The 25,883-nt window shown below is 54.6% G+C and overlaps 9 protein-coding genes across 9 annotated transcripts; 4 read left to right on the forward strand and 5 right to left on the reverse strand.

Annotated features, from left to right (window-relative positions):
- Window positions 1-177: 177 nt before the first annotated feature.
- On the forward strand, window positions 178-7,482 carry BAUCODRAFT_76649 (uncharacterized protein; the record flags this gene model as incomplete). Its single annotated transcript, XM_007681727.1, has 2 exons — window positions 178-7,410; window positions 7,465-7,482. The coding sequence occupies 2 exons, from the start codon at window positions 178-180 to the stop codon at window positions 7,480-7,482; spliced, it is 7,251 nt and encodes a 2,416-aa protein (XP_007679917.1).
- A 784-nt stretch (window positions 7,483-8,266) lies between these two features.
- BAUCODRAFT_125703 (uncharacterized protein) lies at window positions 8,267-8,846 on the forward strand (the record flags this gene model as incomplete). The annotated part of the gene is made up of 2 exons (XM_007681890.1): window positions 8,267-8,562; window positions 8,618-8,846. 2 exons carry the CDS (start codon window positions 8,267-8,269, stop codon window positions 8,844-8,846), a joined length of 525 nt encoding a protein of 174 aa, XP_007680080.1.
- Window positions 8,847-8,923: 77 nt separating this feature from the next.
- Window positions 8,924-9,792, reverse strand: BAUCODRAFT_114602 (uncharacterized protein; the record flags this gene model as incomplete). Its single annotated transcript, XM_007681891.1, has 5 exons — window positions 9,507-9,792; window positions 9,370-9,455; window positions 9,293-9,303; window positions 9,125-9,234; window positions 8,924-9,064 (listed from the first exon to the last, which is right to left on the reverse strand). Exons 1-5 carry the CDS (start codon window positions 9,687-9,689, stop codon window positions 8,924-8,926), a joined length of 531 nt encoding a protein of 176 aa, XP_007680081.1. The 5' UTR covers window positions 9,690-9,792.
- Window positions 9,793-10,263: 471 nt separating this feature from the next.
- Window positions 10,264-13,227, reverse strand: BAUCODRAFT_260500 (uncharacterized protein). Its single transcript, XM_007681892.1, has 3 exons — window positions 13,169-13,227; window positions 12,958-13,082; window positions 10,264-12,908 (listed from the first exon to the last, which is right to left on the reverse strand). The coding sequence occupies exons 2-3, from the start codon at window positions 13,004-13,006 to the stop codon at window positions 10,306-10,308; spliced, it is 2,652 nt and encodes an 883-aa protein (XP_007680082.1). The 5' UTR covers window positions 13,007-13,082; window positions 13,169-13,227; the 3' UTR covers window positions 10,264-10,305.
- A 1,925-nt stretch (window positions 13,228-15,152) lies between these two features.
- BAUCODRAFT_59502 (uncharacterized protein) lies at window positions 15,153-15,806 on the forward strand (the record flags this gene model as incomplete). The annotated part of the gene is made up of 2 exons (XM_007681721.1): window positions 15,153-15,181; window positions 15,236-15,806. Coding segments are annotated over 2 exons (600 nt in total), but the record flags the coding sequence as incomplete, so codon positions are not given.
- A 974-nt stretch (window positions 15,807-16,780) lies between these two features.
- On the forward strand, window positions 16,781-17,387 carry BAUCODRAFT_77621 (uncharacterized protein; the record flags this gene model as incomplete). The annotated part of the gene is made up of 4 exons (XM_007681793.1): window positions 16,781-16,820; window positions 16,871-16,886; window positions 16,940-17,032; window positions 17,087-17,387. 4 exons carry the CDS (start codon window positions 16,781-16,783, stop codon window positions 17,385-17,387), a joined length of 450 nt encoding a protein of 149 aa, XP_007679983.1.
- A 217-nt stretch (window positions 17,388-17,604) lies between these two features.
- BAUCODRAFT_259877 (uncharacterized protein) lies at window positions 17,605-21,431 on the reverse strand. The gene is made up of 4 exons (XM_007681893.1): window positions 21,094-21,431; window positions 20,763-21,037; window positions 18,082-20,693; window positions 17,605-18,025 (listed from the first exon to the last, which is right to left on the reverse strand). The coding sequence occupies exons 1-4, from the start codon at window positions 21,181-21,183 to the stop codon at window positions 17,823-17,825; spliced, it is 3,180 nt and encodes a 1,059-aa protein (XP_007680083.1). The 5' UTR covers window positions 21,184-21,431; the 3' UTR covers window positions 17,605-17,822.
- A 27-nt stretch (window positions 21,432-21,458) lies between these two features.
- On the reverse strand, window positions 21,459-23,556 carry BAUCODRAFT_37638 (uncharacterized protein). Its single transcript, XM_007681608.1, has one exon. The coding sequence runs from the start codon at window positions 23,435-23,437 to the stop codon at window positions 21,680-21,682; it is 1,758 nt and encodes a 585-aa protein (XP_007679798.1). The 5' UTR covers window positions 23,438-23,556; the 3' UTR covers window positions 21,459-21,679.
- An 849-nt stretch (window positions 23,557-24,405) lies between these two features.
- Window positions 24,406-25,002, reverse strand: BAUCODRAFT_77254 (uncharacterized protein; the record flags this gene model as incomplete). The annotated part of the gene is made up of 1 exon (XM_007681765.1): window positions 24,406-25,002. A coding segment is annotated over one exon (597 nt), but the record flags the coding sequence as incomplete, so codon positions are not given.
- Between the last annotated feature and the right edge of the window lie 881 nt (window positions 25,003-25,883).

The raw sequence follows: 25,883 nt of genomic DNA on the forward strand, positions 1-25,883 counted from the left end.
ATATCGACGCAGAGGCCAGCCATGATTGGTTTGACAGAGCTTCAATGTTCATAATAGGTGGTCAAAATATCCGCGAAACCTGAGCGGAGTATGGTGCAAATGGGCGAGGACGAAGTGCAGCGATGAACGGCGGGACAGTAACGCTACGCCACCTTTAGTCCCAGGCCGTCCGCCGTCATGGCTCAACAAACGTACAGAGATAATCTGGATGGCATCTTCTCCGAGCTCAAGGCGCGTAATGATGCAACTCGCCAGACTGCGGCGGCGCGGTTGGGCGAGCAGGTGACATCTGCCTTCCGCGAGCTCTTACCGGCCGAATTTGCAAGATACTACGACGATGTCAATCGCCGTATCAACCATCTTGTCATAAACGGCATCGATACGCACGAGCGCACGGGCGGGCTTTACGCCCTTAACGCCCTTATCGACTTCAGGGGAGACGATGCTGCATTGAAAGTCACGAAATTCAACACCTTACTGAGACGGACACTCGAAGGTAGCGACACCAGTGCTATGGTCGTCGCAGCGAAGTGTCTAGGCCGACTTGCAGCGCCAGGTGGCGCTCTGTCCAATGAGCTTGTCGATGCGGAAGTTAGGCACGCGCTCGAATGGCTTACGTCAGAGCGCAACGAGAACAGAAGGTTTGCTGCGGTTCTTATTCTTCGCGAAATGGCTCGTCACAACGGTCCCCAAACATTTCAAGTGGCCGCGCAGATTCTAGTTAACCTCTGGGAAGGACTACGCGACCAGAAAGTCGTGATCCGTGAGACGTCCGCGGAAACCATGAGGGAGATCTTTAAGGTGCTCGCTGCCAGAGATCAGCAGACTCGGCAAACATGCTTAACGAGGAGCTTCGAAGCCGCTCAACAAGGCTTCGGAAGAGGGACCGTCGAGTGCATTCACGGCTCACTCCTGGCTTATAAGGAGCTACTGATTCAGGGTGGCATGTTCATGCATGGCAACCGCTTTAAGGAGGTGTGTGAGCGCATTCTGTCGCCGTCTTACCGTGAGCACAAAGACCCCACCATCAGGCGCACCGTCGTTGAGATCATTCCGATACTGGCAGCATACGCACCTCAGCAGTTCTGTCGTGATTGTCTGGCTCGTTCAATGCAGCATCTACAAACCCTGCTCAAGGATCCGAAGCAACGGAACATGGCTTTCGTCTCCATCGGTAAGATTGCCCACGCTGTGGGGTCGCAGATTGCACCCTACCTGGACACGATCCTTCTCCACATCCGGGAAGCGCTTTCTGTGAAAAACCGGAGCAAGCTGACGGACGAGGCGCCAATCTTTGAGTGTATTAGCATGATCTCTATCGCCGTGGGTCAGACGCTGAGCAAGTACATGGAAGCATTGCTCGACCCGATCTTCGCATGCGGCTTGTCGGATGCCTTGACGCAAGCATTAGTGGACATGGCGCATTACATCCCGCCTGTGAAGCCAACGATCCAGGAGAAACTGCTTGATCTGCTCAGTCGGACCCTCTGTGGTCGACCATATCAGACACTGGGCCATCCGACTCAGGGGCAGGGGTTACCTCCGATATACACTAAAGACGTGCGTGAACAGCGCGACCCACAGCATCAAGATCACAAGGACCATGAGGTTGCCCTGGCTCTGCACACGCTGGGATCGTTCGATTTTAGCGGGCATGTGCTCAATGAATTTGTTCGAGACGTTGCAATCCGTTACGTCGATGACGACGACCCCATCATCCGGAAGGCGGCCGCTTTGACATGCTGTCAGCTCTTCGTTCGGGATCCGATCGTGCACCAGACCAGTCATCATGCAATCCAAGTCGTCTCGGATGTCATTGAGAAGCTGCTCACAGTTGGCGTTGCGGACCCGCAACCGGATATCCGGCAGACAGTGCTTGCTTCGCTCGACACTCGCTTCGATAGGCACCTAGCGAAAGCAGAGAATGTTCGCACATTGTTTCTCGCGCTGAATGACGAGAAGTTCGCGATCCGCGAGGCGGCCATGACAATCATTGGCCGGCTAACATCGGTGAACCCGGCTTACGTCTTCCCGTCACTGCGAAAAGTGCTGATACAATTGCTTACGGAGATCGAGTACAGCAACAACCCGAACAACAAGCGCGAGTCAGCACAGCTCATCAGCCATCTGGTCAGCGCAAGCAGCAAGCTCATCAAGCCTTATGTCGATCCTATGGTGACGGTGCTTCTCCCGAAGGCAGAAGACGCAAATGTTGACGTTGCCGCGACTACGCTGCGAACCCTGGGCGATCTAGCTACCGTTGGTGGCGACGAGATGAAGAAGTACATCCCGGACCTCATGGGTATCATCATTCGGAGTCTGCAGGACTTGGCTTCGGACAAGAAGCGCGAGGCCGCTCTCTGCACACTTGGGCAGCTAGCGAGTAATAGCGGCTATGTCATCGATCCGTATATTGATCACCCGCAGCTGCTCAACCTACTCGTGGGCATTGTGAAGCACGAAGAAACAGGGCCGCTCAGACGCGAGACCATAAGATTAATGGGTATCCTGGGTGCTCTGGACCCGTATAAGCACCAACAAGTGGTCGAAGAGTCTCCGGAATCGAATCTCAGAGCAGAGGCAGAAGCTGAGTCGGACGTCACGCTTATCATGAAGGGGATTACGCCGAGCAATGAGGAATACTATCCAACGGTGGTCATCAACACGCTGATGGCCATGCTGAAGGAGGACACCTTGAAGCAGTATCACTCGGCCGTTGTAGAGGCTGTGATGAACATCTATGCCACCATGGGCATGAAGTGTGTGCCCTTCCTCAACACGGTCGTGCCAGGTTTAGTGAGCGTGCTGGGAGAGGCGTCTGATGAGAGGTTAGAGGGCTACTTCAGTCAGCTCAGCGTACTCGTCAAGATTGTGCGGCAGCATATTCGCCCCCATCTCCCTGTGATCATTCACGCCGTGTCCGACTACTGGTCCAAAGGCGTTCGACTGCAAGCGACAATGCTTCAACTCATTGAGAGCGTTGCCAGAAGCCTGGAGGGCGAGTTCAAGGTCTATCTTGCAGGCGTGCTTCCACTCATGCTTGGGGTACTGGATGCAGACGCCAGGACTGAAGCCGGCAAGTCCGCTTGTCAAAGGGTGCTGCATGCATTTCTGGTTTTCGGCAGCAGCGCAGAGGAGTATATGCACTTGATCATTCCTGTAATCGTCCGCATGTTCGACACGGATAGGGCCCGACCGCGGGACGTCCGAAAGGCTGCTATCGAAACGATAGGACGCATGAGCAAGCAAGTCAACATCTCCGAATTTGCAGCCAAGATCATTCACCCGTTGTCGAGAGTCCTGGCTGCGGGTGATCAATCTTTGCGGCAGACGGCGATGGAGACATTGTGTGCTCTCGTGTTTCAGCTTGGACCGGATTACCTGCACTTCGTGCCTACTATCGACAAAGTTTTGGTGCAACAGCGAATACAGTACTCCACTTACACGCTGATTGTCAACAAGCTAAGGAAGAACGAGCCCTTACCACAGGATCTTAGCCCAGACCAGCGTTACGGAGATGAGGATGACGACCCGTTTCAGGCCGATATCGCTACGAAGAAGCTTCCTGTGAATCAGCAGCACCTGAAGAACGCTTGGGAGGCGAGCCAAAAGTCGACGAAGGAGGACTGGCAAGAGTGGATGCGGAGACTGTCAGTCGAACTGTTGAAAGAGTCGCCGCAACAGGCTCTTCGGGCTTGCACGCCGTTGGCCAGTATCTATCCGCCTTTAGCCCGAAGTCTGTTTAACAGCGCGTTTGTCAGCTGCTGGACGGAGCTGTACGACCAGTACCAGGAGGAGCTGGTCAGATCACTCGAGGTGGCTCTCACGTCGCCTCAGATCCCACCAGAGATCTTGCAGATACTGCTCAACCTGGCGGAGTTCATGGAGCACGACGACAAGGCTTTGCCGATCGACGTCCGTACTCTGGGTGTATATGCGGCAAAATGTCATGCTTTTGCTAAGGCGCTACACTACAAGGAGCTCGAGTTCAATGCCGAGCAAAGCGCGAGTGCCGTCGAGGCACTCATTAGCATCAACAACCAGTTGCAGCAGACTGATGCGGCTTTTGGCATACTCCGTAAGGCGCAAGGCTTCAACGAGGTCGATCTCAAGGAGACGTGGTTCGAGAAGTTGCAGCGCTGGGAAGAAGCGTTGATGGCCTACCAAAAGCGAGAGAAAGACGAAGGCGAGAAGGCAGGTTTCGATGTCATCATGGGAAAGATGCGCTGTTTGCATGCTCTTGGTGAGTGGGACACGCTCTCCTCCATCGCGCAGGACAAGTGGCTCAATGCCTCGAATGAGCATCATAAGGCGATAGCACCGTTGGCGGCTGCGGCTGCGTGGGGCATGGGACAGTGGGAAGTTATGGACACCTATCTTGGCGTGATGAAGCCAGCCTCGCCCGACCGCTCCTTCTTTGGCGCCATCCTGTCAATACACCGCAATCAGTTCGACGAAGCGCATGCGCACATCACAAGGGCGCGGGAAGGGCTCGAACAGGAGCTTAGCGCGCTCCTGGGAGAGTCGTATACCCGAGCGTACGGAGTAATTGTCCGCGTGCAGATGCTTGCGGAGCTGGAGGAGATCATCACTTACAAGCAGCACTCCAACGATCTTGACAAGCAGGAGCGGATGAGAGAGACCTGGACTAAGCGGCTCAAAGGCTGTCAGAGGAACGTTGAAGTCTGGCAGCGTATGATGAAAGTCCGCGCGCTTGTCATTACACCGCAAGAGAACACGGAGATGTACATCAAATTCGCATCCATCTGCCGCAAAGCGCAGCGGACCGGTCTGGCGGAGAAGAGTTTAAACTCACTATTGGGTGGACAAGGCAGTATAGTCTCGCCTGCCAGCATCACCAAGGTCCATGAAGCGCCGTACCCGGTGCAGTACGCAATCTACAAGTTCCTCTGGAGCAATAACCACCGCGAAGGCGCATTGAGCGCGCTGAAAGATTTCACGGGACGGCTTAAGAGTGAGTACGAGGAACGCGGAGCAGCGCTTTCCGCTGGCATCGTAAGCGGCAGCCACACGCTTGTGAACGGCGCCAACGGCATGAATGGACTTCATGGGGTTCAAGCGCCTTTCGGACCCACCAATCCAACTGCTCTGCCTAAAGAGAAGGCAGAGCTTGATGAATGGCGCATACTGCTCGCACGCTGCTACTTGAAGCAGGGAGATTGGCAAATCAAGCTGCATGACGGTGACTGGGAGTCTGACCATGTCCAAGATGTTTTATATTCATACTCGCATGCCACACGGTACAATGAGAACTGGTATAAGGCATGGCACGCTTGGGCGCTGGCGAACTTCGAGGTAGTCACATCGATGACATCTAACACCGACAGGGAATCGGCTGATATCTCCCGAGAGACCGTCAATGAGTACGTTGTTCCGGCCATTAAAGGCTTCTTCAAGTCCATTGCGCTATCGTCCTACAGTTCCTTGCAGGACACGCTCCGGCTGCTAACGCTGTGGTTTGCGCATGGGAAGCATCAAGAGGTTACGCACAGTGTCACTCAGGGTATAGCAAGTGTGAGCGTGGACACATGGCTGGAGGTGATACCGCAGCTTATTGCTAGGATCAATCAGCCGAACAAAATCGTCCGGGATGCGATCCACAACTTACTTGTTGATGTTGGCCGAGCGCACCCTCAGGCGCTCGTCTATCCGCTAACCGTCTCGATGAAGGCAGACGGCGGCAATCGATCACGCTTCGCTACACGGATTATGGAGGCGATGCGTCAGCACAGTCCAGACTTAGTTGAGCAAGCCGGCCTCGTCAGTCATGAACTCATTCGTATTGCAGTGCTGTGGCACGAGCTATGGCATGAAGGGTTGGAGGAGGCTTCGCGGTTGTACTTCGGCGACCATGACATTCAGGGCATGCTCGCTACCCTCGAGCCGCTGCACGAGATGCTGCGCAAAGGGCCCGAAACACTGCGTGAGATATCGTTCATCCAGAGCTTTGGTCGCGACCTGGCAGAAGCTAGAGACTACTGCGAAGCGTACAAGACCACGCAAGAGATCGGCGACCTCAATCAGGCGTGGGACCTGTACTATGGAGTGTTCAAGCGTATTGCCAGGCAATTGCCGCAATTGATGAGCTTGGAGCTGCAGTACGTCTCACCGGAGTTGAAGCATGCGCATGACTTGCAGCTCGCCGTGCCCGGAACATACCAGAGCGGGAAGCCTATTGTTCGGATTCAGTCGTTCGATCCAGTTGCGACCGTCATCTCGTCCAAGCAGAGGCCTCGCAAGTTGTCCCTGCGCGGAAACGACGGCAACAGGTACGATTTCTTGTTGAAAGGTCATGAGGACATCAGACAAGATGAGCGAGTCATGCAACTGTTTGGCCTGGTCAACACGTTGCTGGCGACTGATCCGGAGTGTCTTAAGCGGCATCTCAACATTCAGCGCTACGCATCAATCCCGCTGTCAACACAGTCCGGTCTGCTAGGCTGGGTGCCGAACAGCGACACCTTGCATGTGCTGATCCGCGAATATCGTGAGAGCCGCAAGATCTTGCTCAACATCGAACACCGTATAATGCTGCAGATGGCACCTGATTATGACAATCTCACACTAATGCAGAAGGTCGAAGTGTTTGGGTACGCTCTTGACAACACCACAGGTCAAGATCTCTACCGAGTGCTATGGCTGAAGAGCAAGAGCTCGGAGGCCTGGCTCGATCGACGCACGAATTACACTCGCTCACTGGCCGTCATGTCAATGGTAGGCTACATTCTTGGACTAGGGGACCGTCATCCTTCCAACCTCATGCTAGACCGCATAACGGGTAAGGTCATCCACATCGACTTCGGCGACTGTTTCGAAGTGGCCATGCATCGTGAAAAGTACCCTGAACGAGTGCCTTTCCGCCTGACGAGAATGTTGACCTTCGCAATGGAAGTCAGCAACATTGAGGGCAGCTTCAGGACGACCTGTGAGCATGTCATGAGGCTTCTGAGAGGCAACAAAGAGTCCCTCATGGCCGTGCTCGAGGCCTTTATCCACGATCCTCTCCTCACGTGGCGTCTCGGCACCCGCGAATCCCCGCCTGAACCTTCTTTCCCCTCCGAGCGCCGCTCCTCGGTAGCTGCGCCCGCGCCGCAAGAGGGTCGTCGGCCCAGCGTCATAGGAGGCGAGCCAGGTGCCATAGGCGAGCGCCCTGGCGGCTCTTATCACCGCGGCGGTAGGTTGAGCATTGCACAGGTCAACGGCGGGAATCCGGACCCGGCGGAGAAGGAGGTACAGAACGCGCGGGCATTGCAGGTTCTCAGCCGTGTGAAGGAAAAGTTGACGGGCCGAGACTTTAAGAAAGAGATCGAGCTACACGTTGACGAACAAGTGGAGAAGCTGCTCAGCGAGGCGACGAATCTGGAGAACCTCTGCCAGCATTACATTGGGGTGAGTCTAACCCAGGTGACCTGATATTCGATCAGCAGCTGACAGTGGTCGCAGTGGTGCTCCTTCTGGTGAATCACGACAGTGCATTGCGGTCGACTTGTCCACTTAGCGCGGCGTTCATTGGGGGATCGAAGGCTTCCGAGAGACTCGTCACCTCCTGCATGTGCCAATTCACGGTGAACTGTGTATAGAACAACAGCAAGCTTAGACGTCTCGCTACACTCGTTCACGGGTTAGCCCCCTTTGAGCGACTGGTTTGCGAAGCGTCTTCGTACCCAATAAATTGGACTCGCTTGGCTCCAACTTCGTTCGTAAACCCACGATGCTGCACTTGCAACCACTACAACATGATCAATTCTGGTTGTACAGAGTCCGAGCATTGTAAACAGCGCCGAGTCTGCCCTGTTCGACGAATGCCGTGCAAAGGAGAAACATAGCGAAGAGACAGTCTGGACTGTTTGTACGAAAGTGCAAGGAAGCTACCCTACATATGAGCCAGCCCGAACACCTCTGATTCTATTGCATGAATTTGTAGATTGCCACGCTGTGAATGGACGGTAAGAGGGTAGGGGATCAAATGTGCCGGGCAACACGCTACTACGGCTCCGTGTTGAGATATTAAGTCTGGGTATACTGAGACAAGACAGTGTGAGGATGCGAAAGGGAGCCTTCACTAACCTGGTCCAAGCTTCGCGCTCCGATGTGGAAGAACACTTTGCATGCAGCAACACACACAACGTTCTCAGACTTTCTTCCTGTCCTCCGACGCGCACTACATAATCTTGGAGCTAAGAGTGATCTGCAATGATACTCTAGAATTGAGTGCGCCCCTGCCAGGTTTTCGCGAATAGACGCAATGCTCGGCTCGATCGCCAACCTCCAACCGCGCCAGCTGGCCGCCCAGGTTCTCAACTTTGCACTAGTACTCTCGACGGCGTTCATGCTATGGAAAGGTCTCTCAGTGATTACCAATTCCTCCTCACCAATCGTGGTCGTTCTCTCGGGAAGTATGGAGCCAGCTTTTCAGCGCGGTGACCTACTGTTCCTTTGGAATCGTGGCATGGAAACACAAGTTGGCGAAGTGGTAGTCTACAACGTGCGAGGCAAGGACATTCCGATCGTACACAGGGTCATCCAACGATTCGGCGGAGGGTGTGTGCCAAGAACACCGTTGTGTTTGAAGGTACTGTGCTGACGCATACGGCAGAAGCGCACCATTACAGCTACTGACCAAGGGCGACAACAATGCTGCGGACGATACCGAGCTTTACGCACGCGGGCAATCATATCTTAATCGAAGGCAGGACGTCATAGGCAGCGTGCGCGGTTACATCCCGTTGGTCGGATATGTAACGATCCTGCTCAGCGAGTACCCGTGGCTGAAGACTGCCATGCTGATTTTCATGGCGTTGACTGTTGTCCTGCAGCGAGAATGAAACTCGCTGGCGCCAGTATTACTTCGATTAGCGAGGTGTTGGGGAACAAAGATGCATCCAATCATCTAACCGATCCGTTACCGGTGGCCTTCCTGCCTCAACCGGTCACGCACAGCCATAATCGCTTTGCCCAGCCTGTTCTCGCCCCACTCGGCGCGATTTTCTTCGGCATTCGCAGCACCGAAACCTACGCCCCATATGCGGTCGACCGGACTGGACTAGAAATGAGTTTAGTGTACCAGCTAGAACGGAGCAACAGCGAAGGGCGAGGAAGATACCTCGACTAGCTCTCTGTCACCGGTGTCGAGCAACATACGAAGCATATCTGGATTGCTCTTGCTTTTGGTGAATTTGTGGTAGTTGCCTTCTTCGACGATGCGGGACTTATCTGCGAGACGGCCATCAGTCGCCGGCTTTGAATGCCATTTCCGATACGGCAGGTTTACGATCATCCCACCTAAGTGGTAGATGTTATGGTCAGTTAACAGTCCACAAAGCTGGATTGGAGCTCGCAATGGCGCACTTCTTTCTATCGAAACCCTTAGCCTTCCGCCCGAGCGCTTGATGTTCGCCTGGGATGGTCGTCTGCATCATTTGCTGTGCAATCTCCTGCACAATGTCAGCGTTGTGTAGCGTAAGCATAGTAGCCATCGTAGCTACCTCATCGCCGAACAGCCTCGCTTTCTCTATCATCATCCACATTTCCGCTGTGAGGTAAGTGACGCCGTCAACCTCGAACGGGCTTTCATACCACTGTGACATGAAGCCATATGGCTCTTCGAACTCGCGCCAGAAGAATACAGGCCCAAAATGCTGGTCACCTGCTATCGTTGCCGAAGCCATGATGTCGCAACGTGAGGATAATAGTTCCAATAAACGAATTGTTCAACTCGTTTAAAGCTTCGTCGCTCGAGTAGATGTGAATCGAGTCCAGGCTTTACGTAACTTGGGGAAGGTTTAAAGGTGCAGAAAGCGGAGGAACGACACGCCATGTGTGAAGCTAGCGACAGTAATTACTCGCACGGACATGCGTCCGCTTAAAAGCGACCCGCTTCAATGTTTAGTATACAGTGACTCCCGCTTGCTCACCATATATCGCTGGCCTGGTGTTTGGCGATCAGAACCCACGTCAACACCGTGTTGCGCCTGCACACCAACATTTGATCTATGGCCCGCCGCAATGCCCACCTCTTGTGGACACATGGGCCTTATGTTCTCCTCTTCTGCCCACCACGCATGCTCGGTGAAGACCACGGCTAGCAGGCTTTTAGGTAGTTGCTGGGAACGAGTCCAGCACGGTCATCCTTGCCGCAAACTTCAGCCTCCCACCAACCATCATCTTGGTGGCGTAGTACGGCGAGAACGTCGCCCTTAGCGAACGAGAGTTCCTCAGGAATGGCCGCTTGGTACATGTACATGGCCCGCGCTACAAAGCTGTTAGTGACTGGAAAATATGGGTTCATGTGCTGCAAGACTTACCATAGTGAAGAATAGGCTTGCCGTCTCTGGTGCATTGCCTCTGCGTACCAACGCTCTGGGCCCGGTTTCTGGATGCGAGCTGCTGTGTGCTTTGACCGCCTTCGTAGGAGAATTGACCCTGGGTTCTGGGAGCAGGACGCTGAGTGGCGTACGGATCTTGGTTGCCAGCCGGAGCAAGGACCATGGCGCCTCCACCTCCGTGGTCAGAACCGCGACTGCTCGTAGGTCTGCTACTCCCTCCGTTTACCGCATTGCCTGCAGGACGGACGTAAGCCGGGTTAGGCGAGGCAGCACGCGGCATCTGATAGCCTGGCGACCCGCCGCGGGAATTGTATCCACCATAGTTCGGCTGCGGCTTGATCGGGCTTGTAGACTGCGCTCGCGGCCGGGCTGCTGACTGACCGGCGTACGGGTTGGGGGACGGAGCTCGGTAAGACTGCTGGCGCTGGTCGTTGTTGATCAAGGGTCTTGGGCTAGTTGCACGCAGTGGCTGCGGCGAAGCTGCACGAGGCGCCTCCTGTCCGCGTCCAAGTGTACTGCCAGGCCTCGTGGCAACCCCAGAGTTGAACATGTCGCGCTTCTGGTTTACAAAGCGCTCGGTCGTCCTCTGCATCTCCTTACTTGTATGAGCCGGCTGCGGTGCGCCGAGTCGACTAACGACCGGACTGTCATACGCTGGCGGTGGTGTAGCGCCGTTGCTTCGGTTCGCAAAGGGCGTGGGTACAGCACCCGCGGGCATACCTCTGCTATCAAAGCCAGGCGTACCGGGCGCTGGAGTCGCCATGCCGTAATGGCGGTCTGCAGACTGGCGCACAGAAGCTTGCTTGGCGACACCCTTGAGCTCCGCGAGTGCTTGTGCGATCGGGTCGAGCTCTTGCTGCGCGTCGTTCTTCGATGACGGCTTGCTACGCTTGTCCGGTGACGCAACGTCGAACACATTGTTGCCGATTCCCAGCTGGTACTCAGCACGGGGGTCAGCAGGATCCGGATCCGGAGTCGGTGAAGCCTGCTTCTGTTGCCATGTGCTTGCTCTGTTGCCAACTCCAAAAGGCTTAATTGGGCTCGTCTGAGGTGTATCTCGGACAGTAGCTGGCGTCCATGTGTTGCGATGACTAGGAGCGGCCATGGTAGGCTGTATCGGCTCCTTGCTCTTATTGCTGCGCCGGCGGAACGGACTATGCGACTTGAAGAAACCGGTCTGCTTCTTCTGCACCTGCATTTCATCCGCACTTGAGGATACGCCAGAAATGTTCGAGCCATTGTACTGCTTGATCGGCGACTGCTGGCCGCTGGTAGGCTCCATGCTGGAGAAGGAGGTTGGTGCAGAGTAGTCGCTATGATCTTGACTGTCACGACTGGCGGGACGCGTTGGCGACGGGATTGAACTACGTTCGGAAGGCGGACCCATACGACAGAACTGTGTCATACCGTCTGCCGGATACGGATTATGTGGAACTTGAGATGGGTTCGCGTACGGATCCGGCGCCGCTGAAGCTTGACTTGGAGCCAGTGGCGGAGGCGCGGCACTGCCATGCGAGCTGCGACCATTGAACGACTCGTCACCCTGTAAGGACGAGCGACCAGGAATGCCCATATCGTCCCGCAAGCTGGAGTCCGGGTCATGGTGCGACTCGAAAGTACTGGGCTGTGGCGACGATGTCCTGAAGGCTGGGTTGATCGTGCGTTGGAATTGAGCGACCGAGTAGTCCCCGTCCTCTGACCCAGCCTTTGACATCGCGTCATCCGCATCGCCGCGACAGAAGTTGATGTACTTGGGCGGATCTGGTATTTCTTGGCCGGTACCGCGCTCCTTAATGAAGTTCATGATGTCCTTCTCAACCTCGCAGTCTTCGAGGGACAAGCGGACCTTCTCGCAAGACGCATCGTCACTGACGCAGACCGTCGAAGCGATGTTGGCGAAGTTCCACAGGCTACTCTTGAAGTAATCAATGCGCTCCTCCTCCAGATCCTGGAATTTGTCGCAAGCGGCCTTCCACTCACGGTTCCATTTGCCGGTAGTCTCTTCAAGCACTTTGACCGCCAGCTCGTACTCGTTGCTGTTTGCAGACATCTGGATCTGTGTCTTTTCGAGCTTGGCCTTGTTCTTGCGTTCTTCTTGGCCCATCACCATGTGGCCTTGCGCAAGATAGCCCTTGATCTTCAAGCAATCCTGCTCGAAGCGGTCGCGCGCCTTGTTGACTGTCGTCGTTTGCTGCGTCTTGACCTTGAGCAGCTTCTCGATACCGGCCTGTACAATTTTTCTGCGCTCCTTCATACCGCCATGGAAGGCTGCAAGAGGCTCCTCCAGCTCGCTCTTCATCTTGCCGGCAATGTTCTGATGCTCTTTTCCCATAGTCTCCAACTCGCCCCGGACAACATCGAGAGACATACGAAGTGTACCTGCTTCGCTTGATCCCAGCGGCTTGCGCGCGAGGTTAAGCAGTTTTCGAGCATATTCTTCTTCGATCTGCGCTCGCGCGGTGTAGAAGGCTTTCAATTCATCGCCGGTGACTTTCGCATTTTGCATGCGCTCAAGGAGAGGGTTAACTCCAGCATCGTCCTTGCCCCAGAAGTTGTTTGCAACTACAAGGCTGTTAGCTAAGCTGCGAATACGTTGTCTAATCAAGCGTACACGAGAGTGATACTGTCGGCCCATCGGAGGCCGCAGCGCCAGCAGGCATTGCGCCTTAGGCGATGGTGTTGATTGTGACAGTTGGCTGATTGGTGCTATAAGAGATGTGGCAGTAACGATGTCGTCTGGTGAGCGTTGTCCCAAGTTGTCAGTGTGGAATGTATGCTCGCGTGTTCGGTATCGAAGCCGAGGAAGACGGTTGAGAGCTTACCGCGCAAACAGTCCGGCTGGCAGGGCAACGACACTTGGCGCCAAACACAATGCGGACTCCCTGCTGAGCCATGCACGAGTCCGTTTTGGCAAGGTTTCCACTACGTTACTCCTCCCGCCCTTCGTGCAATAGACACTCGATCACATCGTCATGTCTCGACTGTCAGTGCCATCACCATCGAGTCAAGAGGGTATCCTAAGGGTCAAGTTCGCCTGTTGCGACTGAGGATACACACCGGAGCTCTAGCTTGAAAGTCTGCGGCGGTGCAGGTGGCCGAAGCGAACAATGCCTCCGCCAATAGGCTGAGCCGCTTTCCCAACGATCGTCGCCCAGACAGGTTCGCATCGCAAGGCTACGAATGTGTCCTGAACTACTCGTGGGAGACTCGTGGGCGTCCTCGAGCTTCGATTGAGAGCACATCGGTGTGGTAGTGGTAGAGGGTGTTCAGTGTCAGAGATTCCACGCTCCAACGTTCAGCCTCTTGGCGGTCGGCGCATGTAGGCTGTACGTCGGATACTGCTGTACTTCCCCTTGTCGGCGCTCACATCGTGTTTGATATTTCCTTGCTTGTGGAGGGGCATCGCTTACCACACCTCGTGATTGGGTTACGCGCTTACAATCCCTCAGCCTTGCAATGGACAGCACATTATGCCTAGCTTCGGAAGCTACACCTCTTTGGATGCTATGTAGGTTTCATCTTGTGCTCACATGGCGGCCTCAGGGTGAATCTCGCTGTCATTCGTACCGTAGGCTCTCATTCCCCAACAGCGCGGCTTTGAGGGAGGCTCTGCACCACTGCCGCTGAGTCAAGACCACGACCATCTATGTTGGGCTAAGACTACTTTGACTCGTCTTGTACGACTAATACCCCCAGCAACCGCCTGGCTTCGTTCGTTCTGCGGTACAGTTAACGTCGCTGGTTGAAGCGTCTATCGGCAGGAGCGACGACGCATCCTTTTGCAAGTTCGGGAGCATGCCCACACTGAAGAAGTTCGCTAGCACTTTCGGCCTTGCCAAGAAGCAGAAAGACACGGGAGCAGCAGAAGATGCAGCCAGCCCAAAAGTTGCAGCTGCAAATGCGACGCTCAGAAGAGCAAGCGGCAAGCTACGCAAGCAAGCACCTCGCTCGGACGCCATTCAAGAACATGGTCAAACCGAAGAAAGCCGTGAAGATCAACTCGAAACAATTTTACTCGAATCGATCATTCACTCAAGGTTAAGCTTGGTGTCTCCGAGCAGCAAATCACGAGCCAAGGTTTCCAAGCCGGAATCGTCCTCTGCTGGAAAGCCTGCTCATTTTCGCGTGCGGTCGCCAGTTGCTGGCCCTGTGGCAAAATTTGGCTTGAAGGTGAACACCAACGGACTGGAAGGCGTTGAATTGCCATCCCCGGAAGTCGACCCTTTCCAACCCTCGACATCATCTCAGGCGTCTTCGGCGCGCAATGCACTGTCGCCGACTACTGCAGAGAACGCACGGTTCTCGTCGCTTTCGCATGGCACCTTCAGTACGGCTCATGATGTTCCTTCAATTAATAACATCGACTGGAGCCAAATTGACGAAGCGGATCTGGGTCGGATCTTGAAAGCGTACAATGCCGGAAACATCTATTCTCCAGCTAGTGAAGGGGGCAGCACGGCCACGCCGAGCCCTCCGGATAGCGCAGTTGCCTTGCCCGAGCTACATGAGCAGGAATGCGCCGGAAAGGGCAAGGCTCGAGCGGTTGATGAGGAGGATGAAGATGACGATCCGTGCGTTGCCATGGCCAAGAGGTTTGCCTATGTAACACTCAAGAGGGAGGAGGAAGCTCGGCTTCAAAGAGAGGAGGAAGACCGACGGGCCGCCGAAGAGCTGGAGAGGCAACTCCGGGAAGAAGACGAAGAGCAGGAAAGGCTTGCTGCTGAACGTGCACGCTTCAGGGAGTGTGCCGTCTGTGGCGAGAAGAAGGAAACGCTTGACTTTTCGGCCCGCGCACCAACTTCGAGATGCGAGCATCTTCCTCAAACCTGCAAGGAGTGAGTAAACCCTCAGTCAACGCATAGGTCGAGCTGTTCTAACCTACTGTTCAGATGCCTTGAGTCATGGATGGCATCCGAGTTCGACACCAAGGGCACCGATGGCATCAAGTGCCCTGAATGCCCTGAAACTCTGGAGTATGCTGACGTGCTGCTCGCGGCCTCTGAGGCAACATTCCAAGCGTACGACCGCATCTCCACTCTGAACGCACTGTCCGCACTCGATGACTTCGCATGGTGTCTCGGACCAAAGTGTGATAGCGGGCAGCTCAATCCCGAGAACAACCATTTCATGGACTGCGCCTCGTGCGGCTATAAGCAGTGTCTCAAGCATAAAGTGCCATGGCACACCGGCGAGACGTGCGACCAGTACGACTACCGGACCTCGGGCCAGCAAGCGCGTGATGAAGAAGCAAGGACGGAGGCTATGCTCGACTCCGTGAGCAAGAGGTGTCCTGGCGTCAATTGCGGCTGGCGTATCCAAAAGACGGATGGGTGCGATCACATGACTTGCCGGAAGTGCAAGCATGAGTTCTGCTGGCAGTGCTTGGCGGCGCAGACAGAGATTCGGCGAATTGGCAACACGGCGCACCAGACGTGGTGCAAGTTCCACTCGGACCGTCTCGACGTCGCCTGGCCCTTCAATGTGCATTGAGTGGTCGAAACCGATGAGAAGGACATCGGTACGCTGCACACCCGCGTCGAATCATGGAAACGCTCGAAAGCCGTCAAGACAGCCAGAAGAGTCATCCAAGGCGGCGTAGCTTTCTAGGAAGAAGCAGTTGTCGCGGCATTATGCATGTTTGCCGGCTGCATTATGAAGCTCTCGACGCCTTACGCTGAGCGCTGCTTATATGTCAGTACTGAGCTGAGATGATCCAGCACGGCTTGTTGATGATGATCCGCCGACGCTGCGTGGCTGAGAGCAGGCTGTAGCGGTAACTGTTGGCGACGCCATCGCAGTGACTGTATTCTGGCGAGAACCTGTGTGTTTGGCGAGTTAGTGTTTGTCGATTGTCCCGTGGGCTGCTAAAATATGTATCGCAATCTTCAGAATAGAACATGAATCAGGAGCAGGGTGCTTGCAGCATAGTAGTTCAAGGGTAACATCATGCGAAATCTACGCTACGTGTTTGAAGATGTTACGGCAGTCTGGATGTCGAACAGTGGTCTTATGAAGGCATCGAAGGCCATCTCCCACCACTCCCGGACCCTTACTGGCCTCGTGGCGCGCCATTGGACCCTGAGCAAGCCCCGAATTGGCAACATGGTTTCAGCTGGGGAAAGGTCGCCTTGTCTTTCGACTCGTGAGCAGGTGGTGTCGCAAGCTCTAGGCACTCGCATCGTCCCTTTGCCATATATTGCGCAACTCCACCATACAACCCGGCTACACCCTGTTTCTGATAACCACCTTCCAACAACATCGCGCCGGTGAAGCAATTGCGGACAGCCAGCGCAAGCGAAGCATCTCCTGACTGTCAACAAAGCTGAAAGAGCCTGTCAACACTCGGTCGGCTAAGGTTGAACCACATCTGAGTGCAGCCAAGCAGACCGAAACACCCGCGCGCGTATTCTCGGAGTAGTTGGAGGGTAGCAAGCATGGGCACGTTCGCGGAAGAGTTCAGGTCGCGGAACTTCAGTAAGCGGGTGTCTCGCAGGCATGGGAAGCATATGCTGACAGACTCTTAGGCATATACGGTCAATGGTCCGTATGGATGATGCAGCACGCCAATACGGACGAACTAATACGTGCTTCAGGACCGGCGTGCTCTGCGTAATCCTCTGCTTCGCGCTGGGTATCGCCAACATCTTCCACTTCCACTGGGTCATCCTCTTTAGCGTCTTCTGCCTGTCCGTCCCACCCCCTCCCCTCTCACGCACAGCTTCACTAATCCCTTCCTCCAGTGTCTCAGCCTTCATCATCCTCTTCATAGAGGTACCGCTCCTACTACGAATCTGCCCAACTTCCGCCGGCTTCGACGCCTTCATTCGCCGCTTCGAGACCAACTATATGCGCGCGGCAATCTATCTCGTCCTCTCCATCATCCAATGGCTCTCGATCATTGCGCTCACGACGTCGCTTATTGCGTGTGCAGTAGTGCTCCTTATTGCGGCTATCTTCTATGCGTTGGCGGGAATTAGAGGGCAGGCTTTCATCAATAGCAAGACGCTGGGTGGACAAGGTGTTGCGCAGATGATTGTGTGAGATTAGGGATGTACCTTATCTTTGGTGGGATGCTCCGTATCGATCCGGTCCGAGGCGCGTGTGTGATGTGCGATGGTAGCAAGCGGGCGTTACGGAGCGCTGGATATGATGGCGGCTAACACGCCGAAACCCAGTATGTACTTCTACATTACAATGCTGCTTGCATGATGTGTCACATCCCTAACGCATGGGCGCTGCCTCGAGGAGCTGTCGAGTTTTACGATTCCTTGTTGGCGCGGCTGGTGAATCTGAGAACAGGGAGCATGACATTCAGCCAGCATGTGAGGGCGAGCGTCCCCTGAGGCGCTCACTGTCGTCAGCTGCTTGTGTTGGACCTCAAAAGAGCCACATCATAAACGCGATCGTCGCGGAACATTAGGATTGGGTATCTATCAATGGACGAATGCACTGCTAAGATCGCAAGACTGAGTAGACTCAGCTGGTGCCGTTCGTATGCGGCACCGCTCCTGCAGCGCCACCTTCGGCTTGTGCTTGCGCTTGCGCTTGCGCCTGTAAAGCTGCTTGGTCTGCTGCAATCTTGTCCGCGTTCTCTATCGCGACTTTGATGATCTGCTGCTCCTCGGGACCAAGCGCGCTTGTGAGTTGAGCGTACAGCTGCGGTTGTTGCTGAGACATTGCTGGGTCACGGTTAGCGAGACGTGGTGCTGCGAACTAGCAAAGGAATCACACTTACCCTGCAGCGCCGTCTTGAACAAGCCATATGGCTCCATGGCATCAAGCGGCGTTTCAAGTAGACTCTCTTCTTCGAGCTCGTCGTCATCTTCGTCCTCACCCACCGCGTCATTGAACTTCTTCGCTTGTTGGCTGAGGAAGTCGAGGTAGGCCGTGCTTTCGTCTTTGACGTCAGTTGTTTCTGCCTCCTCCTCGGCCTGCCAATCTTCTCCTTCCCATGCGCCTTCGTCTTCTTCGTCTTCATCGTAATCACCACTGAGGCCGAAGTCCTCTTCCCGCTGAGCTTCCTCGCGGTTCTTCAACGCGGCGGGCAAGGTTTGGAATAATCGCACTATACCTTGCAGTAATCTCGGCCAACCTTGTTGCACGCTGTGTGGTACTTCGTCTCCTCTCAGCGTCAGCAGCGCGGTAATAGCGCCTACTGAGAGCTTCTTGTCGTGCACCCTCGTGAAGCTGTCAATGCTGCCGAACCAGAAACTGAAGAACTTGTTGGTCCATCCGTTGGCCTCGAGCACGTTCAGCGACAGCCGCGGGTTGTAGTACACTGCATTGATGACCATCTCCATAAGGTGTATCCGGTATGACTTCACTTTCAGCTCATCGTTCGTCAGTACTCCCATGGCAAGCGAAATAAACTCCGGGACCTTATCATCAATGCCACCTCGCAAGTTGAGCATGAGAATTTCAGCAAGCTTGCAGCCGCATATCCTGTCCACACCTCCCACCTTCTCGTCCTTAAAAATGGTGCGGACCATATTCACAATGGCGTCAAGGTACGCTCGATTTTCGAGCAGCGCTTGTGAGCCATAGTTGACAAAGTTCTCCAGCGCGGGCAGCATGTCTTCAAGGTAGAGCTCCGCTCCTGATCGAAAGGTTGCATGTATGAGCTCGAAGGCCTTCCACATGGTAGGCGTGATGACCTTGGCGGCAAACGTGCAGCTGTCAATGATTTCAAAGACTTCATTATACAGGTCGTACAGCTTATGTTCGAGTGTAATCGTGATGACTGGCATGAGGATCGTTTCCAGGTGCGCGAGAACGTCAGGAGTGCTTTCTAGGGTGAGGATTAGTGTGCCGATAGTCTGGAGCACGCCAAGTGCAGTAATGCTCTTGTCGTCCAGGAAGTCGCCGTAGCCTTCATCTGACTCCCTTGTCTGGTTGCGCTCGATGAGCTCCTTGACTATCCGTACGTACGTATCCCGAAGCTGTTCGCTTAGCGCTACGGCGAACGGCGTCAGCTCAGGCGCAAAGACTTCGACAAAGTCCTCCATCACGTTGGCAAGCGCGTCCACGTCAACTTCGTTCGCTAACTTGAGGAGTTGCTGCATTATCTGTGGGATGTTCTGCTGCATCATGAGGCGGATTGGGTCATGCCGAATGAGCGGTTGCAACGCGAGCGCCGCCTCTACCCGTACTGGAAGGCATTCATCCGCCATAGACTCGAGGATGTTGCGGTAGATAATTGTTAGGTTGTTCGGATCCTTGAAGTCGAGAGACTCGAACTTCTCAAGCGTGTCGCACGCTCGTGCGCGCAAGAAGCCGTGCGGACTCCGGAACTCTGGGAATACATGTCGCACGAAGAAGTACTCGACTTGGTCTGCAATGGGGCTTTTCTTCCCCAGGATGACGTTGGCAAGAGTGCCAATCATCCGCAAAGCGCCCTCCTTCTCCCGTGGGTCTTTTTGGTCGTCCGGTGCAGCCTCGTACCGGTTGACAATATCGTTGATGAACGTTAGAATCTCAAACGTTTGTTTCCGTCGAGCCTTCGTGAGTGTGACCAGGAAGTTCGTGGCAGCAACGTCGGGCGCTGAAGCCTCCTCGTAGAAGTTGAGCTTTCGGTGCAGATACTCTGCAGGCTCGTCGTGGAATTGCTCAAGATCCTCATCTGACTGACAGAGCACCGGGAAGATCAGGTGACGAACCAAGACGGGCATATGTGGTCTAAGGCAGTCCCACATTGTCTTCGGTTTCACGCATTCGTCCATGAATTGCAGAGTATGGGACAAGCAGGGCTTGCTCAGCCAAACTTGCTTGTGCACCCATCGTTCGATCTGCTGCAAGTAGCCTTTGAGAATCTCCGGCGCGAAGTTGTCGACGAAGGATTTGGCCACTTGAGTATAGTCTTCGCCGTTGCCTTTTTGCAAGCTCGCAGGGTTGCCATACCGCACGAAAAGCCGGTTCAGGTTGACGTATGCCCACTTCTTACACTTCCACCAGTGATTTAATTCTCGCTCGTCCAAGTCTTCAACCATGGAGCAGGCTGGTGGCTCTTTGCCTACAACGCGGAGGAAGAGGGTACACCAGTTCACCATCTCCTGCTGTGTCCGGAGCGGCACCGGCAGCTCAAAGTAAATCGCGTGCTTGTACGCCTTGAGCACTGTCCGCAGCATCTCGCCGGCCTCTATACTTTCCTCCGCAACCAGACTATTTCCTATTTGCAGCAAGTGTGGGAAGGTGACTGCTACAATCTGGTCGAAGTCGCTGCGGTTGTCGCCCATCTTGAATCGGTACGTCCGACATATTGCCAGCAAGCACTGCAACCCAGCAAACACCGAGCGGACGTCTTGCGCGTTGAGGAGGTTATTGGTGATATCGACGAAGTTTGGCCAATGCCTAACGTCAATGGGTGAGATGGTCAGCTATACATCACACACGCCATACGATGTTAATTGCTCCGCTTACTTGGGAAAGTCTGTGTGGAGTATCTTTTGCAATGCCACAACAAGTTGAGCTCGAGCATTGGGCTGTGCTGTAGCAATGATCGGCACCAGTCGCGCCCTCACTGTGGCCTTCTCTTGCTCTGGTATCCCATGCTCGGGTGATGCGTCCTGCGATAGGCCCCAGCCCTTGTTGATGCGGTTCTTGAAGTAGACGACAGTGGATAACCTAACGCCATTGTCCTGCTCCGCCTCTAGGATGTCCAGCAATGCGCCCAGGAAGCCTGGCGAACTTTCGGCCTACACCCTCATTAGCATGTATGCTTGGATCTTCGCCTGCGCACCACCGAACATACAGCTTTCAGTTCAGTCTCTGCCTGCCGGCGGATATCCGCATCAGCACTGAGTATGCTGTGGATACGGCTCCTTAAACCGGCAGCGTCCATATTGACGGCTTCGCGGCGACGTCAGGCAATCCTGTCTACCAATGTGTAGCAAAGTGTGGGAAGATGCACATGCACAACCACCTTAGCTTCTCCAAGGATGTTTGTGTGGCGCGCGGAAGACGGCCGAAGTGTGGGTTTGGGTTACACTGACTCGTGCCCGCCAGGAACAGGAACATGAACAGGGTCTTCGCCCACAGCACGAGAAAGTTGAATAGTCACGAAGGACGAATTACGTGAGTAACGGACAATCATCAACATGGACGACTGGACGAAAGCGGCGGAGAAGCTGCACGGGAGCTGCAGCCCTACACTCCTCGCGTGGACAGCAAGGATGATGTTTCAGCGCCATGCAGGATGCACTGACGCCTAGGTGATCACATGCTAGACACATCGACTGCACAGATTCGCCCATTCGTGAAGTCTAAGTTATACTGGATCAGATCGCTTGAACACCACGCTATGCCGCCAAATGCAGGATGTCGGTACAAAGCTCGAATCAAGCTTGCGGTTCTTGCGGCGCAACCGGCTCTGTTCTGTCGTCTTTCCTCAACTCTGCAGCATCGTTCTTTGGAGTAGTTTCACCATAAGGGATATCCTCCGCTGCGCGCATCTCGAGCGCCTTCTCTGCGTCCGTAGCGTTTACTTCTTCCTGGCAGTCGGTGCCGTGGTGGTGTGGATGTTGATCTCTATGCCCTTCCGCCTTCTCCACATCAACATCCGCCAGCCGAGGTACCTGCTCGTTGGTGTCCAATCGCCTGAGCTCGTTCCGCTGCTCCTCTACCTTGCCGTCTGCGCTGTTCTTGGACTTCTTGGAAATGCTGAGACCGCCATGCCATCCCACCCACCCTTCTTCCCACGGCCCACGTGCAAGTGTGATCAGCAAGGCCATGCCTATGCTGCCCATACTATAGCTGCCACTGGCGATCCAGCCTCCTCTGGCATAAAGATGCGCACCGGCAGAGGTACCAATAAGCTGCCCGCAGAAGGTGGCAACCATGAAGGCTGTGTTGACTCTGTTTCGGCCCTTCGGCTCGACAGCGAAGATGGCTGACCTATTCGCAATCTGTGCCGTTTGCATGCCGAAGTCACCGAAAAACGCCTGTATGACCGGTCCAGCGACGGTGAAAGTGCCAGTGTAGGTCCCAATACTAATACCAAGCAGACACCAACCCATCCCAAGGATGACAGAGAACCAAGGTACGAAACGATCGATGACCACGCGGGCGTAGATTGGCCCACAGATCATGCTAGCAATGCCAATAAGCGCAAAGAGGCCAATCTTGACTGGATCGTAGTGATATGGCGCGCCCGCAAGCAAAAAGGTAAGGACCGTCCAGAAGCTCGTAAACGTTGCGCTGGTGAAAAGCGAGATTAGGCACGCTTGCACGAGTACAGGATGCTTCACGACCATGACTGGAATTGAGGCGAGTATCTTAAAGTAGTTCATGCCCCCCTTGTTCGTAGCCGGATAATCTGGCATGAAAGCCCACAGTCCCACGAAGATGGCAAACTGCAAGGCCACCGAAAGCCAGTAGACGTACCTCCAGGACACGTACTGCGTCATGATGCCAGAAAGCAGACGGGCCAGCAGAATACCAAGCATAAGTCCAGACACAACAATTGACATGGCGGCGGCTCGTCGTTTGGGTGGTGCCAGATCGCCCACCAGAGGAAGCATAAGCTGCGGCGTTACCGTTGATACGGCCGTGATGAACTGGATTGCCTCGAAGACGGCGAGCGATTTCGTGACAGCCAAACCAATACTCATCGCCGCCGTGAAGAAGACCAAGGTCAGCACGAAAGGTCGTCTCTCTAGCATGTCGCCAAGCGGACAGAGGAACAACAAACCGGTTGCATAGCCAGCCTGCGCTAAAGTTGGGATATTTGCCACCTTGACATAAGGTACACCGAAGTCCTCAGCCAAGATGTTCAGGATAGGATGATTATAATACAGATTTGCCACGGTGAACGCTCCAGCGAAACCGAACAGTATGTTGAGAGCCATGGAGAACTTGGGCGGTGAAGACGGATCCCATCGCAGACGCGGCGGTGTCCAGTAGACGGTGTCGTATACTCGGCGCCATATTGATTGCTTCGTAGCCCCAGACTTGGTCCGCTCCCCGTCTTCTGAACTGTTGCTGCTCACATTGTGCGAAGTCAATGCCGTCTTGTCTTCAATGGCGACGCCGCTCTCGGTCCGCTCATCGGAGACTGCCGCGCCGCCATCATTTGGCTGCTGATGGCCCAATACCATGGCCACGTCTCGAAGTAGGAGATGCGATCTCTATGCACTATACATGGTGTATCGATGTTTCGGTAACACACTCATAACAACTCGGGAGTCTTTAAGCGCTCAAGAACGTAGAGTTTAAAGATAGGGCAACATTAGCGGGATCTGAGAATAAACTACCGGCCTTTGGTTGACAGCTAGATCGGCTCCGGTGGTGCCGCTTTAACCGTTTACTTTTGCATTGGGCACGCCTCGCACATTGCTGCCGTGGCGCAGAATAGACAGCTTACATTACTTCGTGCATGTGTACCATGACCGTCCCTTCATCATCTGTACCAACTCGCGGATCTTGTCACCCGACGCCAAATGAAGTCGAGACTCTCTGCGCCTTCGATTGCTACTGAATATCCTTGATTTTGCCCACTTCCCGAAGCCGGTCCCTACAATAAATGCCAGCCGCGTGTCTACAGGTCTTCGACCAAACTCCAATCCTCAGAATCTATATCAGACTCCGCAGTAAGCTGGTTATGTTGTGCCGTTTCGAGATTGGAGCGAGTCCGCAAAGGAATTGATTGAGAGGCAGCTTTTGCACCTTCCACTATCACTGCGTCCGTGCCGGAGTCGCTACTGGAATCGATAGCTTCGACCTCTCCAGGACCTGCGACGAGTTCATATTCACTGTCCGACGGATCCTGATCGCTGAAGACGGGATCAGATATTTGCTCGTCGAGAATTTCTGGCGCGATATCAGAATCGACTGCTTTCCGTTTCGCCAAGGCTTCCGTGATCGCGCCCTTTACTGCAAGAGCTGCCTGTGGCCTCATCGCCAAGGTGCGCTTATGGGATGCAGAACCATTTGCTGCCTCTAATACCGGTGTCACTTCGTCGTCGGCTCCGTGAAACCTGAAGATCACATCTCCAAGCTCTTCAGACGTGCAAACCTTCTCAGGCGTATGCGCTTTGAACGGCAGACGAATGATCGCAGTCGCGGTCTCATTCTCGAACTCACGCTGCATACTGTTCCAGCATAGCGCCTGGTGAAAAGGGCGAAGGTTGTAGGCCAGATTTCGAAAATCCGCATTGTCTGCCAGTCTATGGCGGAGGAAACAGGCGACACAGTAGTTGACGATGGCGTCGGCCAGTTTCTCATGGCTGCCGAGATGCTCGTAGACGAATCGAATTGCCGCACAAAGATCGATTGGCTTGTCTGGCGAAGAGCAGCCGAACTCACATTGCCGCAGAACGTTAACGTATGCTTGTGTACGAAGCTCAGCCAGGTCGAAGATGACACCCAGGCGGTAAAGCTGCACGTGCAAGAGCAACGATGTTGGGACATCCTCGAAGCAGTCGCCGGAAGCCGTGGTCAGGGCGTAAGAGCCTGTGTACAGAAAGCGCAGGAACGGATAAGCTGTCGTTCCGGTTAATGCCTCGAGATGCAACTGTGAGCCGGAGCGGACGTCTTCGAAAGCCATTGCCAGGAGCGGACAACGCTTTTCAATGAACCACGTGTTGATCTTGTGGATGTAGTGTGTCTCGCCGTCATTGCCTGGGAAGCTCACCGTCGCACTTCCTGATGGGTACCAGTCCATAAAGGAGGCCTCGTTGACACTGTCGTCATCTCCCAGTGAGAATGGACTGCTAGACTGCATGAAGCCGCGATTCCTCGGATCAGGCGGGTTATACTCGTCAATGAGGTCCATCGCTGGCAACCTGTCATACTGCTCCTGGAATTCAGTGTGTGTGGATTCTGCCATCAGGCTCTGAAGCTCTCGCTGTACATTGTCGCGTAGCTCGGTCTCCAGCTCATACGTATCGAACGGTCCCCGGCGCATGCGATTTGGCTGCTCTCCATCCTCAGGCGCTGGGCGCGATTCAAGCTGCCATTGGAACGGTTCTGCACAGCCTCTGTATGCACGTTGGCCCAATGGGAAGGAGAAGTCGAATTTTGGTGTGTGAAATTGCGCCATTGCAAGTGTTGTCCGCTCGACAGCAATTTGAAAGAGATGAGCCTGGGAAGTCTTCCTCGATGTCAACGGCCTACTATGAGTCACGCATGATATCTGTTAGTCCCTTAACAATGGCTCAGCCGCTGTTGAAGCGCGAGTGAAGACAGTTCGAAAGGCTGTGAAGAGTCAGGCGAGCATCGGGCGGTGCGATTGAAAGAGGCCGCACAGCAGCTTCAGGCATCAGCTTGCTTGCTCCCGTCCTGCTGCAGGCGGAGGTACAATGAGGGGGGCCCAGCTGGAGGTTAGCTTAGCAGCATCGACTCACAGCCACTTTCTGCGCGACCGGTGAAGGAATGCATCGGCTCAACCATCTGCGGCAAGGCAATGTTTCACATTCCTGGTTAGACGCTAGAGAGCCGCAGCGAGAGCTGCTTACACATTGAAGTTCCAAGATTCGTGGTGTCTAGAGCAATTGTGAGGTAGAGAATAACTGTCGTCAGTGCCGTTGTCACTGAAAGTGGGCC

The sequence above is a fragment of the Baudoinia panamericana genome (assembly GCF_000338955.1).
Source record: "Baudoinia panamericana UAMH 10762 unplaced genomic scaffold BAUCOscaffold_12, whole genome shotgun sequence".
Taxonomy (NCBI): Eukaryota; Fungi; Ascomycota; class Dothideomycetes; order Mycosphaerellales; family Teratosphaeriaceae; genus Baudoinia; species Baudoinia panamericana.